The sequence below is a fragment of the Cryptomeria japonica genome, chromosome 3 (genome assembly GCF_030272615.1).
Source record: "Cryptomeria japonica chromosome 3, Sugi_1.0, whole genome shotgun sequence".
In the NCBI taxonomy this organism is placed as follows: Eukaryota; Viridiplantae; Streptophyta; class Pinopsida; order Cupressales; family Cupressaceae; genus Cryptomeria; species Cryptomeria japonica.
Window position 1 is genome coordinate 176,735,446 of NC_081407.1, and position 21,317 is coordinate 176,756,762.

At 36.1% G+C, this 21,317-nt stretch overlaps 1 protein-coding gene across 3 annotated transcripts in view; it reads right to left on the reverse strand.

Annotated features, from left to right (window-relative positions):
• Positions 1-3,613: 3,613 nt before the first annotated feature.
• Positions 3,614-21,317, reverse strand: part of LOC131048563 (uncharacterized) — a 43,823-nt gene continuing 26,119 nt past the window's right edge. For 2 of the 3 annotated variants that reach the window (XR_009106463.2, XM_057982560.2), the window contains exon 8: positions 4,176-4,311. Coding sequence is in view for 1 of the 3 variants with exons in the window: in XM_057982559.2 (XP_057838542.1) it covers positions 4,201-4,311 (111 nt within the window). In the remaining 2 variants the exon portion in view is untranslated. Of the gene's footprint in view, positions 4,312-21,317 lie in introns of all 3 variants that reach the window. The other variant, XM_057982559.2, reaches the window with a different exon arrangement.

Here is a 21,317-nt window from a genome sequence, read left to right on the forward strand (position 1 = left end):
ATCTACTAATATTCTCTACAAGGTTCATCAATGCAATATTATGAACCCTATTTTATCGTACAATATATAGTATTAGTTGGGTGCACATGCTTTGTAAGTCACCCATAAGTAATATTAAATAAATTTATGGATGCATATATGTTTTATAAGTCATCCAACTAGTTAGTTAGAATAAAGTATTTATCATACATGCATGGGATAGTAGTGTTTTCCTTAAGCATTATTCTAAATATTATAATGAACTCAAGTGGAAGGTACCTTGAATATTTGTAACTAGAGTGCATGCTCCATTTGGAGTTTTCCCCCTAAAAGTGGTACTACAAAGATAATTCAGTACTATGCTTCTCTCATTTTTGTATATCTCTATGTAATATTTTTATTTATTTTGCAACTTTATCACTTTGAATGTGTGACAATATAAGTGTATGGAGGAATGATGGCTTAGGATAAACGTTAGTTATTTTGGCACATAAGCTATAAATATCACTAGCCAAATTTGTCAATCTTTATTATAACCCTAAACATGTGAAGAATCAAGTAAACAAAATTAAAAGTAAATGGAAATATTTGGTGTGATAAGGTGATATCTGGCTTTCAAATTCTTGTGTAATGTATTTGGTTATATATGTAGATAGGTGATTTATGTGTTTTTGCCTTAGCAACTAAAATGGGTGAACTTGGACACCCATGTATGGTAGGAAAAATAATATTAATTATTATTTTCTAGTCATTTGGGATTATTATTACAAGAAGACATGGAAAGAGGGAAAAGAAGATGAAAGATCGCAATGGAATAGGACTTGCACATTACAATATGACTTTCTATCATTATGGTGGAGGTTACTTTCAAACAAGGGTTATTTTCTATCATAGGCTATGTTATTTATGAATATGAATCATTGAATTTTTGCTTATGGAAGTGGGATGCCTAGTTTTAGGTTAATAGTTTAGGCCACTAGTGTTGTAAACTATTTATGATTTATAGTGTTTCTAATCTCTCTATATATTTGAGGCATGGGATAGAGGTATTACATATTTTTCAATGGAAGGTAATGTTATAATATAAGTAATGTAGGGTGGATTGTATTGTAAATATTTATTTTAGACTACTACAATCTTGGTACCTCTTTGCTGGTGGATTTTTTTTTAAAGGCTTATAGACATAAATTTTGTTGTTGGACTTTGATTATTTTTATTTATAACTACATACTTCTCCAATTCTATTTCATATTTAAATGTTTATTATATTTTTTATCATTTAATTTATACAATTAATTCATACATTTTCATTATATTCGTTCACTAGTTTCTGAGTATTTGGTATTAGAGTCGATGGTTTTGATTAAACAAGGAAACTTAAAAGGTTGTGAGGTTCTTTGTTTCAGCAAGAATATTCTGCTAAGTTAGTTTTATAGATTCGTGTATGATTAGAGAATCCCTAGAAAGCACATCTTAGTCAAAAATTAATAAATTCAATAATTTGGGGTACATGGTGTGAAAGTTAAAAATAGATTATGTCTTGGAATAAAAGGATCATTGGATGTTTTTTTTTGGAAAGGAAAGAAATCTTATAAGTATGTTGTATGAATACTTTAAAAATCTTTAAAAAGTATAATAAAGAACAATTTGGTTGTGTGTCATGGATTAATTCTCTTAAATTTCTTTAAAATGGCTAAAATAGGTGATATTTGTTAGATAAAGAATCTTGTTAATAAAACTTATTAAAAAAGAAAACATTACCATTCAAACAGTAAAGAGAGGAACTCTTTGCTAAGTACATAATGCTTTCAATTTTATTTTGAGTTAGCTAAGACCTATACCTATAGATCCTAAGGTAGATGAGAAGGAAAAATGTATATAATTTCTTTGGTTCTTTTCTCAATATATTGGGAATTCTTTATTTTTCCTCTTCGTGACTCAATGAAAAATTCAAGAATGGATACAGCTCCAAATATGTATCACACGTTTGAGGAATGCCCAAATACAAAGGTGGGTATAAAGGATCCATTCCAAAGATGTACCAAAACCCCCTAAGAAAATAAAAGTTAAGGGTTCGAAATATGGAAATTGGGGACGTAAAAGGATAAATGTAGAAACAAGAAGAAAGTTGAAATGAAAAAAAGTAAGACTTCTTTTATAAGATACAAAGAAAGTATGAGAAGAGAAAATATTTAAGATATTTTTAATAATTTGTAGGCTAAGATTTGGGAACTATAACTACGAATTTACTGCAAGAATGCAAGAGTACATTGTAGATAGAACACCTAGTTTTTTTTCAATTATTATTCATTCAAGTCTAAGCTGAAGCATATATAGAGGAACCTATATATGCATGTTTCTTGTTCATATCTCATAATAAAATAAGAAATGTCAAACTACTAAAATTCACCATGAATTTAAATGGTAATTTGACTAAAATGCATAGAAGATGATAGTGAAGTTAGAAACTCCAAAATAAGAAATGATCAATATAACATCTATGAGTTGTTATCTTCCATAAGAGGTTGGAGTCAATCCAAAAAGGATCATAGGTGGTAAATGACTACTACAACTCTAAAATTTTCATGTCCTCAACCATTGCTTCCTCTTTCTTCATAGTGGTAAATACAATTGACAATGAGATATATGATATTGGTAGTTACAAGGAGACCATCTCCTATATTTTGGAACTTCAATCAAAAGATTTGTTTTATTTGAATAAGAATGTTCAAAGAGAAGAATCCAATTAAGATAGTTGGGCTCAAAGAAGTCGTATCCATCTTGTTATCCATGGTCATCAAAAGGATCAGTGTCTAATAATCAAATAACCTATTGTTCTTATGACAAACACGTGAAAGCTAAAACCATATTGTGTTATCTTTGAAGTCATTTGAATTGCGATCCAATTTAAAATATTTCAGCAAAATAATCCTAGCTTTGAAAGAAAAAAGAAAAAAACAAGAAAGAATTATTTCCCTGATGTATTATCAAGTTACCTTCAATAAATTGGATCGTTATTCCAAACTTTTTACCACGAACTTCTTAAGCAATTGCTTCCTTTTTTATTATTACTCAATTTGAAGGCATATTAATGGACACAGATAAAACACCTTCCACGGGGAGGTAGTTCATGAGCACAATTAAGTCGATGTATTTCATGAGCACATTTACGCTGATGCATCTTTTTTTATTAACGTGAAAGTCAACAAATTTAGCATTAGAAGTAGAACTGATGTTATGACAACTGATAAAATCAGGTCAGAAAATTTAATCTACATATGTTAACAATTGTCGTGTGGCGCTTCCAAATCCATAATGTAGATAATGACCTAGAGTTTTACTCAGATCCATTGCATGTGCCTTTACACACAACACCGCACTTGTAGAAATAATTTGCATTGTTAATCCAAAGCACTCGTTCTCTTCTGACAAAGCAACACAAGAAAATCCACTGCATTAGAATCTGTGCATTTTTAATTTTGGGGCCCAAGGATTCTCGTGATAGATATTTGTTTGATGCATGTTATAGGTATTAACACCGGATTCAACTTAAGAGTTAAAAATGGAGCACAATTTACACTCCACTCAAATGCCAGAAAGATAATAAGAACATGTGAATCAACAAGTCGACAAGTAAAATCAACAAGGTTATGGTATTATGGACATGAATCTGAGAAAGAATCATGAAAATGCCATTTGACCTGACCCAACTACAATAAAGCAGATGCAATAGGCCTTACCTGTATGTCAAGCACCAAGACATAGGCAAGACTCACAAGGGCCAACAAAGAAGCATTAAATAATGCAAATAGCTCAAATACTGACAAAGAATGCACCATATAAGTATTTTCTTAAAAAGGCGCCTGTGGTTAAGGAAATATATTGTTAAGCAAATTTTTTTGGCTTTCGTCATGAACATAATCTGCTCCTGCCTCTCTGACCACTCGACCAGAAAATCTCAAAGGCTAAAGGAAATAGCCCAGAAATTTCTTGAAAACACATCACTTGTGTTCTCACTGCAATCATAAATATGCTTGGGGAATATTGAAGCCAAATTCCATTGGAGACCAAAAAATAAAGCATCTGCCACAAAGAACATGCTAACGAACACTTGAGACTCAATCCCTGTGATTATTGTGGACACAGGTCCAAAACATCCCCTTGGAACTTCAGAGCTTCTTTCTGCCAAATAGTAAATCTCTAAATCCCTTGAAATATCACTCAGCTAGATGTCATACCAGACACCCAAGGAACCACCACTGGTGCTGATGGATGCTCCCGTCTATAAGCTTCACTATATCTGCCCTTGAAGTTGAGCTTTGCATTATCAGCCTAAATGGAGAGAAAAGAGATTAGAACACCATATGACAAATGAAAGAAAAACAATCTTAAATCACAAATCAATGAATGCATTCTGTATACTATACATGCTACCTGCCACGGCAATTTATGCATATAACAATGTTTAAAACAAAATTTAGAGAGCTGATCCTTCAAATTGAAAAGCCTGTATTATATGGGATTAAGAAGTTTTTATCTTGGAATGGATACCCTTCCTGCTGCACCAATATCTTATCTGCTTTGAGTGACAAAGTGTTCATGCTAACCAACCCGGTATAATACTAGCTGATTCCATATCCAACAGGGCTTCCATTTATTTTCAGATACGTGAAAAAAAAATGAAGGATATCTGAAAAAGGTACGTGCCATAACAATTACTTAATGGTGGCAGCCTTCTCATTGATTGCCAACAATTTACTAACATTGAATACACGACGTAGATAAAATTTTAGTTTGTTTGTTGCCAAAGAACATAAACCTTTAGTCTGAAGTTTACCCATATTATTGCTTCTAATATTAATTTGTAGTTTTATGCAGAAGCATAGACTAACACCCTCGTTATGGTTATGGTTCTGGTTACTTCCTGAAACATGATCAACGAACAACATATTCCTTAAGAAACCACATATAACTCTAGATAATGATAATTGATAAGTTAATAAACTTTTCACTATTATAAATGCCAGGGGCTACCTCAATACCTATATATAGAAGATAGCTTTCCAAAACTTAATTCTTTAACAAAGGCTTAATATTAAAAATTATAACAAAACATAAAGGAGTAAAATGTATCACATGCCTGAAAGGACAAAATTCAGGTAATCTATAACATTCAATAAATATATCCTTTGGGCTTTATCATACTACTTTTGCTCGCATTCTGGTGGAGCTAGATGTGTCTAAGGGACTACCAGCTAAGATTGTCACTAATTCCTCTTTTGGCAGCTGGGTCCACCAAACTTTGGATTATGAAGGTATTCCTTTCAGGTGTCGTAGATGCTTTAAAACCGGCCATGCAGCTGGGAATTGTGGGCTTGAGAAGAAAAATCCAATGGCTTCATGGTGGTCGAGGGCCTCATACCAGCATTATACGGTAAAAAAATATTTGGACTCTTCTGAAGAGTCGCTGGATGTTGGGGTTTCTACTATGGCTGGTTCGGATTCTTTAATGGCAAAGAAAGATTCTTCGGATGACACAATGGATGTCTCTGTGATTAAAGATGCTGTGATACAGGTTGCTACTGTCTCTTCTGCTGAAAATGGTTTGTTGTCTCTTACACAGCCCGCTGCTTCACCGTGTGCTGATACAGCTTTTGCCCCATCTGCTGGATGTGGTCCTGTGTCCGCGACAGTTGTTGCTCCCTCTACTGATGCTCTTTCTTCCAATCCGGACAGATCAGTGATGGGCTCTTCGGATTGGTCTATTGCGGCAGCTAAAGTTGAAGAAGGATGGATTAATGTAAAGGGGTAACGTTCAAAAACATCCAAACCTTCTTTTGATATTACTCTTCGTTCCCACAAGGGCAGTTGTAAATCTTGAGGGCCCTTGTAATTGGTTGGCTGGGCTGGTTTTTTCAGCCCTGTCTTTAGTTGGGTTGCCTGCTATCTTTCGGGGCAGACACTATTTTTTGGATGTGGCTCTCTCCTCTTTGTTGAGCGGTCAAGTTCTATCCCTAGTTTGATTTGTACAGGGTTTCGGGTCCCTTCAAAACCTGTTTTTCACGTAATCAAAAACATTCAATAAATATATCATTGTTTCATTGAGATGAGGACTCAGTCTTATATCATGTGATGCAGTTCTTCAGATCCACTGGAAACACACAATAATATTGCCACAAGGTTATAGAAGACATTGATGGACCTCCCAACCAACACTAAACCTTTTATACACAATCTTTAAAACTTCAAACTTGCATCCCTCCTATTGGTGCTTCAAAATCCCTGATTGTATCCAATGTTCTTTATTTTTTGTTGTGACAAGAGGATACGTTAAAGAAATGTAAAAAAGCTGAGAATCATTTATGCAGTGTTAAGTGGAGCTCCATGAGAAGTAAAGGTAGAGGATCGCAATGCTTGTCCTGGCTTGACATTTTGGATCAGTGGGGATGGCTTGATGATGTCCCATCCAGTATTTGTTAATATTAAGAAAGCTCCTTGTATTATCTTTATAAATAGCATGAGAATTCAAAGCCCTTACAACGAAGGACAATGAAGAATACAAGTGATTGTATAAGGAAAGCTAACCATGTTTATAGATAGCAAAATAAAGACTTAATAAATCGAGGATAAGAAAGGATGATAAAATAATACAGAGAAGAAGTAATTAAAGAATAGAAATTATATGATATGTGGAATAATCCATAACGGGTATTCCAAGCATGTAGGGACATTACAGAAGACAATAATATCATGAAGATGTTGCCACGTATACAAACATATGTTTGCTGGTAATTATCCAAAAAGAACAGGAAGACGTTTATCTGCCGTCAAGCACTGAACCTTGATAAATTATACCTAATATATTGCGCCGGGCAAAGGAGTGTGGAACAATGGATATAGGAAGGAATGAAAAGAAGAGAGGAGAATCAGCACAAACTCTGCCTCAGTCCACCTGTTTACACGTCTGCATTCCTGTCAACACAGATAGGAGTGTAAACAAGCAGAATGGATTCAGACAAGGAACCCGACCAGAAAGTCTATATCAATCTGCATGATAATCGATTAACTAATTACGTGATAATCATCAAGCATCGATGGGTTAAGTAATATCAAAGAAGATGATAGATAAGCATCATTAATTGATTAAGAGAAATATCGTAACTATCAATTACAATTCTCATGGATTTCGTTAGTCAATTCAAGGAGGTGATTAATCATCGATAATAAGAGAGATCAATAAACTAGGGATTTATATTAAGTAGCAGTGATTGTTATCATGAATACCTAATCGATGATTAGAGAAGATATAATAATCATCAGCGATTGTGGTTAAGTTATGAGAAGGCACGATAATAAGTAGTTATCAGTGATTACAATAATCAGACACCGATTATATATCAAGGGGCATGAAGAGATGCGATGAGTATAAAAAAGGGAGGCGATGATGGATGGGCATGAGTCATGTCTTTTGCAAAGTGACTTATCATTTCAATAAGAAGGCATTCATTATCACTTCCACCGGCATGAAGGATTGAAAACTTATTTTAAATCTTATCCATTTCTGAATCTGCTCAAATCAAGTATTTGCCACTTGGCATTTATAGGTTGCAAGAATAAACTTCAGATTAGAGGCAATACCAGTGATCGCAGGCATTAAGGGTGCATATCAGAAACAGCATCAATTACTGGGTTGCAAGTATACAAATCAGAATCTGAGACAGCAACATATTGTTCTTAACGATATTACCATATTGCATAATTACACTATCACATCTGATATAGCAAATACATTATTGCCAGTAATACATATTAATTGTATACTTATATTGTTTATGTCAGACATAGTACCACTGACTATCACTATTAATGATAGGAATATTACATTCATAACATATTTCATATCCCTGTAACAGACATTGTTATTAATCATATTAGTACCTATATCATATCGCATATACACTTTGTTGAACTGAATCTGAAACGATAGTAGATATTTGGCATGTCTTCCCTTGTTGGATCTAAGCATAAGTACAGATTAAAGTAAAGAGGAGAGTTCAAGGTAATTGTCCCAACAGTCTAAGGTAGTTTATTAACGGGACATTACACTTGAGAAGTGTAAATTGAAGAGTGCAACACATAGGTTGTCATGGTTGCAGCTGTTGAGCTTTTAGCTAAAGTATCGTGCATTTTAGGATATGGTCCAAGTTTTAGCTGCTCCTGAAGCATCCTTCTCTCACCAGTTTCAAAAAACTGAAGGGCAACATTTCATAAAGCATGATCTACCTTTGTTGTAGTTAATATTACTTTCTAAAAACGTAATCATCTAGAAAAAGTTTCCACAAAGAAACCATAATGATATAGATGATTTTTACATATATAAGCTTGTCATTCATTTAATATTAAAATGTCAAAGTTACCTCATATCGTATAGTATACTATAAGAATTTACTCTAAAGGCATTCTTGTTAGTTTCCAAAAAAAATATTTTACACGTAAGTGTGGCTTACCTACAATAGGTTGACAAAATTCCAGTTTGTCTGTACCCACAGAACTTAATTACTGAATCTAAAATTTGCCTATTACTATGGTAATTTAAAGTGCTACAAGTGTAGCATGCAGTACGCCTCTTGTCCTAGTTTTGAGTGCTTAATACAACTACTTTTACATTTATAACCCCAAGGCCTCTATCATAGCAGTAAAAACCTGTTCTTGGGAATAAACTGGCAAGCCAAAAGATTAAAAAATCCAAAAACCACAATTTAATCTAAAAAAAAATGGGTTAGGGTTAGGAATTTCAAAAAAGTAAAAGATAGGGTTAATGTTTTCAAAAAGAAAAGAAAAAGTCACCACTGTCAAAAAAAATCAGCACAAAATAGAATAAAATTGTCAGAAAATCAGTGAATAATTAGTATATGCAATTTCAGCAATTTAATTGGTCAATAACTCACAAATTCACAATACATTAGGAATAAATTAGCAAAAACTCAAACTAGGCATTTGTTGCTAAAAATTGCAACTTTTATGTTTGAAAATCACGAAAAGGGGCAAGCTGCAAGAAATTATGATCTATTGTGATTTTCTCATGATTTCTGCTATTATGGCCTATATAATTCTCAAGAGTTTAACTCAAAAAGGCATAGTTCCATTGAGTTTCCTAACGGAGGGATGGGGGACATTGGGACCAAGGGCCTAAGTTTGGGGACTGTTGACGTGTTTTTTAGGACTACGCTGAACACAGAATAAAGTTTCCAATGGTCACTTCACTCTCTCTTGTTTAAAATCAAACCGTATGCTAAGATTGCAAAGAAAGATCAAAAGGTTGATCTCAAGGTTCCTTTTGCACGTGGACGTGACTCAAATAGTTGATGGGTTTTCTGTTAACCCAAGGGACCTTACGTATTCTCACAGAAGATCTTAACAAACTTGCGGGTTCAAGGATTTCTTCGCGAATGATTTGCAATGAAAGCTCTATTTTTTGGATTTTTGGGGGTTTAAAATATGCGGAAAGCAAATGAGTGAAGGGTTTAGAAAACTAAGCTATTACTAATCTAATCCTACGAACAAGGAGACGGGATTACTTATGCAAAATCCAACCACGCTTCGCTTCGCCAACAGAGCACAACTACACGAAGGCAGTGCAATCTTCAGAGGGTGTGTTAGGGATTTTCAAATCACCAATAGAAACCATCAAATTGAACAATCTCCACTGATAATCGAAGTTAAACATACATATATAACAGAGGCTCAGGGTAACTTTGCACAGTATGCAACAAGCAACCCTATCAAATCCAGTTCATCTAACAACATGAAAGCAAATCTAATCTATACAAAGAGAGTGAGACCTTGTGAGCTTCAAAACAACACAAGAACACACCAATAATTGAACAATGAATTAAGTGTTTGCTTCAAAAACTCTTAGCAACAATCTCAGACAACCATCTCTCCTCCCTCTACAAATGAGGGGGGTCACCCCTTTATATAGGCTTCTGGCCTTGGCTACATGCAAACCCTAATTAGGGTTTTCCCTAAAAGATTATCCACTCAAGATGCAACAAGATGGGGATCAGCATTTAATACCCATTAAGCCCATATACAATTAATTCGAATAAGCCCAAAAATGGCATCCATTCGTGCACTAAATGCACCCCACTACATCAAACTTGCCCAAAATATAGCAAATATTCCCATGCAAGAAATAAATGCCCATCATTCCCCATTCGACGGCTACATGCATAGATAATCTGTCATAAAATCATTAATAAGACTGCTGCATGCAAAAGATTCCTCATGCATTCAACATTCATTGACCGGGCCGCCACTAAGTCAAAATATTCCAGTAGTAAATGCGCCGCCACTACTCAGTCAAATGATTCTCGTCCAAGAATGGACAACCATTATCCCGTTCATTAATTGCATACGCAATGAATTTACTGATGATGGCTTCTAGCTCCCCGATGCAGACACTTGGCACACTTTCAATATCAAACTCCATCAAGGTAATTTCCTCCTCGCTCTTGGAAAAGAAGCTTTCCCACTCCATCACGATTTCCTATGTCTTCTTCATCATACTAGAAAATGAAGAAACATTTGCAAAATGTTCCTTAGTGAATGAAACTACGAAGAAGAACTCGTGCAACTAGGATTTCAAGGAGTTCACTGTTACTCCATCCTTGTTGAGCTTCTTTGCGAATAGTGCTTCAATTACATTGATGACTTCCTCCTGCACCCTTCTGATTGAGTCTTTCAAAGTTAAAGACTCCATGTTGAATTTGTCAAAGGTATTCTTTCCTGAGCAAACTGTGCAGAACCACCGGGGAAAGTCATAAACCTCGTTCTCCTGAATTACTTTCCCATCAATCAATGTTTGCTTCGGAATCTTTATTATAGCCCTGAGCCTCGAAATGGTTAAGTCTTGGTATATGTGAACATCTTCCCACAAACCTTCCACTACCTCCAATCTATTCAGAAGGTCCATGAACCTAGAATGAAGTTGAGCCAAGTCCTCAATGAATTTTCCTGTTGCAATGTAGACATCCTTTACCCATTCCCTAGAACTTTGTGCCATTGCTCTGATTACCTTTGTGTCATTAACAACTTCCTTAGGGAGGGAAGGAGGAATGAATGAGGGACTTGCTTCCCTGGGCAGACGCTTAAGACTTCTAATATATTCGCATAAGGCTCTATTTTCTTCCCTCAGCCTCTTACATTTTGCCTTCGTTTTAGCATCTTTTCCTTCAAGGCTAAGGAAGATCCTTCGAAGTCTTCAATTACTTGTCCTGTGGAAGCATGACCAAAATCAACTGTCTGATAACATAATATTTCGGCCTAATTTCATTCATGTCCTTATCTACTGCAGGCTCAACTATGTGTAAGGTCCGAGATCCAGATTCATCCCTCACGACCTTGGAAAATTTACGGGGAGCCTTCCTTTCTGTCGGCTGATCCATCCTTTTCAACAGCTCTTCTAATTCCCGAGTTGGAAAAATAATTTATTTTTCCGGCTCCCTTCTTAGTCTATCCATCAGCCAATTAGGAGCGAGAATGGAGTGACTATGGATTTCCATCTGCTCTTGCTCTTGTGATTGTTCCTCCATTTCGCCAAGGATGGCTTCTATGAAACTATCTTGATGAGTTTCTTCCTGGTGCGGAGGACTTTCCTGTCTTTGACTTCTTGGCTGATTGGGTCTGTGTGAAGCACTGATGTTGAGTATATCTGATGCTGGAGTATTGCCTAGAGGTGGATCCGCTAGATTTTCCTGCGCGAACATCTCTACGTCACGTACACTGGAAGAACTTGCCGGTGACTGCGCCCTTTCTACCCTTGCTCTCTTTTGCAGAGGTTCTTCATGTTGCATTTCTTGTTGAACTTCCTGGTGAACTTCAAGATGGACTTCTTGCTGGGCTTCATGATGAACTTCCGACTAGACTTCATATTGAACATCCTTCTTCCTTGTCGTCCTTGGCCTCTTTGGAGCACTTTTCCCTTTATCAAGTCGTACTTCTCCTTCTACCTGGGCCTGCGAAGATCCTTCAATTGCTTCACTATGGGAATCTAGACTTCCCATCAACTGATATGTCAAGTGAACATTTCCTTCCTTCAACTTCCTTATCTGTCAATCAACCCATTGTTAAGTGAATTTCAACACAAGTCTAGCTAGGATATCCAAATCATCAATTTCAGGCTCCGACCAGTTTGGCAACTAAATGGGCTAATCTTTCACTTTCTTGAATTCAGGTTGCGTAAAGTCCGAATCTTCTTTCACTTGATCCGGCACTTGGATAATTTCACTTATCCTGACGGTGTCAAGGGGCAGTTTGGAATACATTTTCTTTCGGACTTCAAGGTCATCCTTGGCACTTGCCCAATAATCCTCTAAGTGAGATTTGTGTATGATAAGGATCATACTGAGCTCTGGATGTATAATATGTCAGGCGATAGAATGCTAAATCCTCTGCTGCTTTCTCAGCTGCTTCCAAACCTGGGCACACCTCCACGAAATCACCTAGGACAACTGGAAATTCAATAGATTGCTTCTTCTTCTTCTTCTTCTTCTTCTATAATTGATCATGATAGAATGCTAATTCCTATACCGCTTACTCGGCTGCTTCCAAACCTAGGCACACCTCCACAAAATCACCTAGGACAACTGGGAATTCAATAGACTGCTTCTTCTTCTTCTTCTATAGTTGATCATAGGCTGTTAACTGCCTCGTGAGTTCAAGCAGTACCAATTTGTCGAATGGATACCTTGGCAATTTGTATGACTAGAATGAGAATCCTTGTGTCCTGATATAGGTGAATTTCGGAAACTGTAAGAACGTGGCTCCATACTTTTGAACCAAGACCCTAGCTTGTGGTGACACCCATGTGTGTAATTCCTTCTGCATAAGTCTTGTCAGGTACATAGTGAAGGTGTCATTCGCGAGCTTGTAAGAACTAACATTGTGAAGATGCAACTGAGGATAACACTCATCCACTTTCAATTGTGCTGGTCTGCAACCCATGATTCCTTTTGCTAGCAGACCATCAAATCCTCCCCTTCTTGCAAGCATATAAATTACATAGGAGCTCATGAAGAAGGATTGGGACTTCCTTTCTTTCAAATCCCTCAGTTGTTTGTGCAAGTAATGACTGTTCAATCTAGCCCAATCTATTAGCCCATTTGCATTCATGATCTCGCCGATGTAAAAGAACATCCATGTTTCAAAATTCATAGTATGTGAACATCCCATTACCCTACTCAGTATTTTTATCAGGTCCACATATTCTTGTTTGAATTCGAAGATAGTGAGTCTTTGGCATTTTGGAGATATGTGGCCTAGGCTTCAGCAACCACTATTTGTTGATTATATCCGCACACCTGGCAGGACCCGCATCATACACTGCTTGAGCTCGGCTAATGGTCCTGTATGTCATCGAATTGTGTGAAGGAATTCCGAAAGCTTCACCAATTGACTTCGGAGTCAATGTTGCCAGCAGCTTGCCATCTGATGTTGAAATTGTCTTCTGCTCCGAATTGTAATGCTTTGCACATTCCAGAATCAAATTTGGGCACTGAATAGCAGGAGGAAAACCAACTGCCGCAACAATTCTGCTCTTGACAAACTTGACAGTTGTTGGGGATGGATTATATCTTGCTATTCCAAACATTCTAATCTTGAAGGCAACCGGGTTGAATGTGCCCGAATTTGTATCATTGATCTCCTTCCACCTAGAATTTATTTGGGAAACCGGAAGAAAGCCCTTCATCTTTGCTTTTATCTACGCCTGCTTGGTGATGGTAGCTGCCTTGCTTGATTCTGCTATCCTAAAAAGTTCTTGGAAAATGATGAAAAATTCCACTAAGTATGACCTTTTACTTCTTCTCCAATTCTTCTTGCTTGAAACTTGCAAATGAGAAATGAAATGTCTCCATGCTTACATAGAATTTCTCAAATCGTGCTGCTAAGTTGGGAGGCATCAATTTTGGCAATTGCATTCATTATGCATCATACTTTCCCATTTATCTCGCCATGCGCATGGAATCTTCCTTGTTTTTGAGTTCAAATTTGGAAATTCCTCTTAATGCACTAAGTCATGCGACTTAGAATATTCCTTCGCCAACTCATTACTTTCCAATTTCCAATTTCGGAGGTAATTTGGAAGATTCTTCAAGATTCAACTGATTTATCTACTTGGCTTGACATTTCCTGCCTTAGAGGGAATTTTCCACGCTTTTTGACCAACTCCTATTTTTTTAGGGATTTTCCTAAAATTTAGGACCCAGGTCTAGTAGAGAGAGAAATCTCTCACGATCCCAAATCTGGAAAAAAAAATTGAATTATGATGAGATTTGGTGTCTAAAAATGGAAATAAAAAAAAATTCTCAAGGGGATTTATGCTTTTCATTCCTCCTTGACCCTTGGATTTTCATGCCTTGGACAATTTTTTGAGTTTTCAAACCTGAGCATGGAATTCATTTCGTATGGTGGAATTCATCATTTCATCCTTGGCCATTTGATTTTCAGAATCCTGCTTCTAGCATGAATGGAATTTTGACTCGGAGGAGGTATTCATCAAATTTCTTCACTTTCCCTGCTGACCCCACTTTGGCGCCCTTTACTACCCCTAGGTGCAATTCTTCATTGAAGGAGGAATTTTATCATGTTATAATCTTCCTTCATCACCTCCATTTGGTGCCCTACCCCATCACTGGGCGCTATTTCTACCAAGGCATGGAATTCACAATTTTTTCACTTTTCCTTGTTCCCTTGACTTTGGCGACCCCTTGAGGACCTAGGTACTATTCTTCACAAGGCATGGATTTTTTGACTTTTTCAAACATTCCCTTGCTCCCTTCATTTGGTGCCCTCCACAGTGCTAGGGCGCAAATTTGGCTTAAGGCAAGGACTTCATAAACTTAAGCATTTTCCAAGGCATATTGAGTTTGGCGCCCCATTGCTTCCTAGGGCAGCATTTTGAGTTGTCCAAGGAACTCATTCATTTTGCTATCTTCCACGCCACCCCCACTTTGGCACTCTCAATTTCTTCATTAAGGAGGAATTCATCATTTTTCCATCATTCCAAGAGCATTCCATTTTGGCGCCCTACCTTGGCTTGGGGCAGATTTTTGCAATGAGGGAGGAATTCATTATTTCCATTGAATTCCATGAGAATTAGAGTTTAGCGCCCTACTGCTTCCTAGGCCGGATTTTTGACTTTAGCTTGGAATTTTAAACTTTCCACACTCTCCATGGAATGTCCATTTTGGCACCCTTCCTAGGTATAGGGTGCAAATTTCCACTATGGAAGGAATTTTAACATTTCTTCTTTCCCTGATACCAGACTCCTTCACTTGGATGTCAATTTTTTTCACGTTGGTCTCCAGACTCGAATGATTTTTGAGCTTTCCACTTCAGGACTTGATGCCAACACTTAGCCATTTTTTACTCACTTTGTTTTCTTTCTGACTTTCCTGATTTAGAAATAATCGTGAATATTCAATCTTCATCGCCTGCCTAAATGGTCCTGTCAACAAGAAACTTTCCAAGAATAGAAACTTTCAAAACGTCATAGTTAGACCCCAAAACAGGACACAGAATGAAACTATAAATAGAAACTTACTAAAAATAGTAAGTTTTATTTTTGGCAAAATGAAGACATTCTAGGACTCAGTAAAATCCCTAAAAAATAGGAACTTTCTAAAAATAGAAAGTTGCTCCGTTTTTGCTCAAATTTAACTGGGAGGTTCTTCAAAGAGCCTTGATTCTAGTTCCATGCTCAGTTTTTCCAAAACCCTAATAGAAACCCCTAAAATTTAGGACTTAAGACAGAAACCCTAAAACAGCCAAAACAAGCCCTAGACAACCAAATTTGCCCAAACAAAAAGTAGACTTAGCCAAAAGACCCCCAAACACTTGCAAAGCAAAGAGACTAACGAGATTGCCACCAAAAGACCCCAAAAACCAAAACAAAAGACTGAGAGGGCCTAAAAAGTAGGGGGTTCCCATCTGAGATGGGGTAATGTGTTATTAGGTCACAACAGGGACGATGGGGGGATGGCGTCGGGGGGCGGCTGAGAGGTGACACAGATACATATAGTACTTGAAAAATTAGTTATAGAAAGATGTATAAGGAAAAAGTATAAGAATTGTAAACAAAACTTTGGCATATTGTGTAAAGTTTAAAGTTTAAACTAACAAACATTAAAAACCTGACAATGATTACATTGAAATTTCAACATTAACAATGGTGGGCAGAGTTTTTGAACTTTGGGAGCAAACCAAGAATAAGTATAAGAATCAGCGTTGCCGGTTTGAGTTCGGGCATCGGTTCAGTTCGAGAACCTAGTTCGCCGATTTAGCAAAATTTTGAAAAGGGGTTTAGGTTCATTAGTACAAAAACAATGTGTGTATTATAATATACTTATTATTATATGATATAACATACATATTTAAATTTTATATTATATTATATAACAATATATATTATAATACATATATAATATATAATATATATCATTGAATTTACTAAAAAACTTTAAAATTAAATTTTAATAAACCCGTCGAAATATAGTTCAATTCTTTTTACATTAGCAAATAACCATAGAGTTCAATTCTACAATTCAAAAAGCCAGCAATCTCTCCAAGGAAAAAACTAAAACCCTAAATTGTAATATTTTTTTGATACTTTAGCACATGATAAAGTCATCTCCACTATCAAACATATATCGACCAATGACATGAAGTCGTGGCTCGAAATATATAGAGATGAGCCAAGGCCTAGAAAATCAATCCACTAATCACTGCTTTGTTGATAAAGTCAAAGTTGTAGCGAACCAAGGGCCGAACCGGACTCAAATCCGAACCGGACTCAAATCCGAACCGGTATCCAGAGTTAAGGTGTCGAACCCGGTAACTTAGATAAGAATTGCAAATGAAACTTTGGCATACTAAGTGAAATTAAAACTAACAAACATAAAAGACATGACATTGATTGCATTAACAATGACAATGGTGGGTAGAGATTTGGGGTTAAGGGGTAGCGCCCCTTGTGAAGATTTGTGGTAGAGCTTCCAACAAGGTTAAGGAGTAGCGCCTCTTGTGGGGGGTCTAGGGGCAGCCCCCCACACGAGGTCTAGGGACAAACAATAAGGCCTCCAAAACCTCACAAACCTTCATTACAAATGTCATTTTCAAAAATTTATCACCTTTTTTTGTTTTTAGACAGTTTCTAATTGGAGTCTAGGAGATCCTCCTAGACATCCCCATGATGGTCAGGAAACTCCTAGGAGTCCTTGAGACGTCTCATCGTCCCGATGATGGTGGTGGGGGAAATCCATCACCTCTCCTTAGTTACTGGTAGTAATGGCAGAAATATTTTAAAGTAATTCCATTACTATACTGATTTTACAATGTAATATTGTTATTTGTCTGATCAAACATTATATCCATATATATATATACATAAATAAATGATTTGAATAATATTACCTATTATATAAATTATTAACACTGCCATTGCCTAAACACTAATTATTAGTCTATCTAATGGCTGTAAAGACAGACAGATCTGACCTGCGTCAGATCTGGTCTGCCACTATATATGATATTAAATATGACTGTCATACGTATTGCAGTCTATAAATATTACTATTAATATTACTATTAAATTCTGCATAAAAACATTGTCAGGCTTCATATATTAAGCATATGTAATAAGCACATCCCATGCATACCACCCAAACAAGGATGTTACTGCCTGTAACTTAATAACAATTCCAATCTGATCTGATCGCTGGCTGCCAGATAACATAGATTCCTGTCTTTTTTCCTTGCTGGCAGACTTGACCATTCCTTCCTTCTAGCTCCCCGTGAGAAGTATCGCTGTCTTCTCTTTTTAAATCCTCCAGCAGCCCCGATCCTTGGGGGGAGATGTGGCTTAAATGAGGGTCACGTCTCCTCCAAACTATGCTTGCCTCCACAAAGTCGTGACCCTTGGTGGATCGGTTACATGCTTTGTTTAATTAGCAGTTGATTTACTTTTGTTAATATTCACTTTTGTTGGTTAGTACAAATACTTTCATATTAATTTAAATTAGTGTATAATATAATCAATTAGTGCAGATTAATTTTAATCATTAAATAAATCGAGATTAATTTTAATTTTAATTTTTAATATTTAAATTTTATTATTATTATTTATTATTAAATTCTATTTCAAAGTGGGGACATTACAATAGGTTCTTTCATTTTCTTTTACCGATGAAATCTCTTGTTTTGTTTTCGCTCAATTATGTTTGAAATATTAAATGAGATGGGACATACATATTTGTTTCCATTTGTTTAAAATGTGTTGATTTCCAAACTTGTTGCCATAGGGATTACAATGGGATGTGTTTAGGTTTGCAATGGGTGCGAAGTGAAATATTCAAGCTCATTCAGTCAAGTGAAAGCCCATTTATCTGTCATTAATGTAGTGGCCATCAAAGCTTGCCTAGACGAGAATTCTACACCCTTGCCAACATCTAAAGAGGTAGAATATATTAGAGAGGAAGAGTAAGTAGAAGAAGCAATTTCATATAAAGTAGGTCATCATTTGGCAAGGAGAGGATCTTGAGCATTGAGGCCTCCTACTTTTGCATCTACTTCTCAAGTTAATAAAGAGAGACACACATCTTTGGCCATGCATCAAGAAGAGAGCACATAAGAGAACTGAGAGGCCATTGGAAAAGACATTTCAAATGCATCTAAGTATGGTTTGGCTTTCAACGTTGTTTGCTCACCGTATTGACAAGAAATGATGATGAAAGTTAATAAGAATCTAAAAGCCTACAAGGTCCCAGCTCATTATAACAACTACAACCTCTTCCAATCAGAGTTTTACTCCAGTCAGGTCTTTTAATTTTTACCAAGAACTCTCTAAATTTAAATTATCTTTACTTTTGAAATATTTTTTCCATGTTTGAAGTTTCCTTTATGATTTACCTCAATAGATTGCCAGTTCCTCTTCATCTGAGCAAAATTGAAGTACATACTTATTCATCCTTTCAATAAAGTGCAACTGATTGGAATCAAAAAAGACAAGGGAGTTGTATGTACATTCCAACTTGCATCTTCTTTCACACAAACAAAATGACAAGGAAGAGGCAATGAGGTTGTGGGATGTTGAGCTAGAGCATGATAGCTTCCATGCTTCCAATTCCCAACAATCTTCATTCAACATATTTTAATGCAAGTTCCAATGGCATTCCATTTGATTCATCTAACGCACCTACACCATATAATGCCAATGATGATAATGATAATTTTTATGAAGATCCATATGATGGTGATTGCTGATTTTGTCATTTTAATATTTAACAATAAATATCTATCATGGCATTCAAGTTTGATAAATTGACATTGAAGTCGTATTTTTAATTTTTGTAGTGGTGTTGCTAAGTTGATGTTTCGTGTACGGGATCATGTACAAGTGCAGGGTTTTGGTATGCCAATACGTCATTGTTTGGTTCAACATCATTTGGACCACAAGTAAATGCAATGCCACTCCCACTAGATGCATCATGTGTAAGAGTCTCATCATCATCATCATCCATATTGACACTAGCAAGCTCTGCGAAAAATGCATCCAAGTTGGTACACTCAAGGGCTATGTCCCAATGCTTCGTTGCCCCTTCCTTGTAGCCATCTTGCTTATGTGATAGAAAATGCAAGTTGGAATGAACATAAACCAAGTATTCTGCCTTTTTTGCAGCCAACTTGTTATGCTTCATTGAGTGGATACCAATTCGTTCAGCCAAAGAACTTGCAACATGTTGAAACTAGAGAGAAAACCAACACTTACTTTTAAAAAAAAATGCAAAAGAAATTAAAGAATGGTAAGCACTAAAGTCTACAATACAAACGTTAAAAAATAAAAGATAAAAAATACTTGTGATAAATTCTTGATTGCTAGAGCTTGAAGGAACAAATAATCTCGCGCAACTTCACTATCTCTATATAGTGCAGTTCTTCTTGGCAAAGAAATTATCTTTACACTATATTATTTGTGAGACAATGCATATGCAAGTAGATATAATGGTATGATCATCTTGTTCCAACAGTTATGAATGATTTTTTCCACACTTAACGAAAAATGTTTCTTCAAGGACATTTTCCCTTTGTGCTATTATGACCTTTATTTTTTATATCATGGAGTCAATGCCATCATAGGTTTCCCCCAAAGATGGTTAATTTGTATCAGCAAACATGATCATACTCATGATATGCTCAATGAAACTCAAGACATAGCCCACACTAGCCAACTAATCGTCATCTATAGGATCAATGACTTGATCGTCTAGACCCTCCCTAAATTTGATTGCTTCGAAATACTCCATTGCTGGCTAATAACCATGGCATGCAATGCCTCTCACAACTTCACATGTCGTCTCAAAATGATCATGTGTGATTCAAATCAAGTCTCACCAACCTAGGATCTTGTAAAAGATGTTGATAACACATTAAAATATACATTAACCTAGCATAAATTAAATTTAAAAAATAAATTAATTAATTAAATTAAATTTACTTTCAACAATTCCAAATTCGAGAAAGTCCTAAAAAATGCCTTGTGACATATGGTGGTTTGTCCCAAACATTTGGATCTCCTCACCCTCACAGTATATAGATTTTCACCCACTTTATTTGAGTGCCAATTACTTGCATCACCATGTTAAAGGAGTGTACAGTGCATGGTGTCCAGAAAATGTGTGCATACATTTCCTCAACCAAAGCATCTGCAGACCTACAATTTTTTTCATTGTACATGCACAACATTTTCAAAATCCACCACCTCTATGGACTCAATGAGAATTTTAGAAATGAATTTTGCATCCTTGATTTGCCCCTCACAATCAATCACTTTCAAAAACATAACCCCTTTGGGAACACTACAATAATATTTATTGAAGGTCAATATTTTGCAATCTTTCCTTTCATCAAAAAAATGCACTCCTATTTCAATCCAAGAATCCCTAATTGGTTTGAATGATTTCTCTACAAAAAAATATTCTTTTGCCAATAAGGTGGTGTACACCTTTTCAAAACAAGGACTGTGAAACCAGCAGGTGCACTGTTGATTGTCGACACCATTTCCCACCTATATGGTGATCTAATCAAGTTGAAAGGAAGACCACTGGCATAAATGCAACATGCAACTTTTTCCTCTACAATATCTCTTCTTTCATTTTGAAATGCCTTGGCCAAAGGGCCTCTTTTGCAGGAAGGAGAGGGATCTTGTTATTGAATAGAGGGCATCTCCAAGAAAGGATGTTAGGTGTTTGCATTGATATTTTCCTTGCTAAAAACGGATGCCT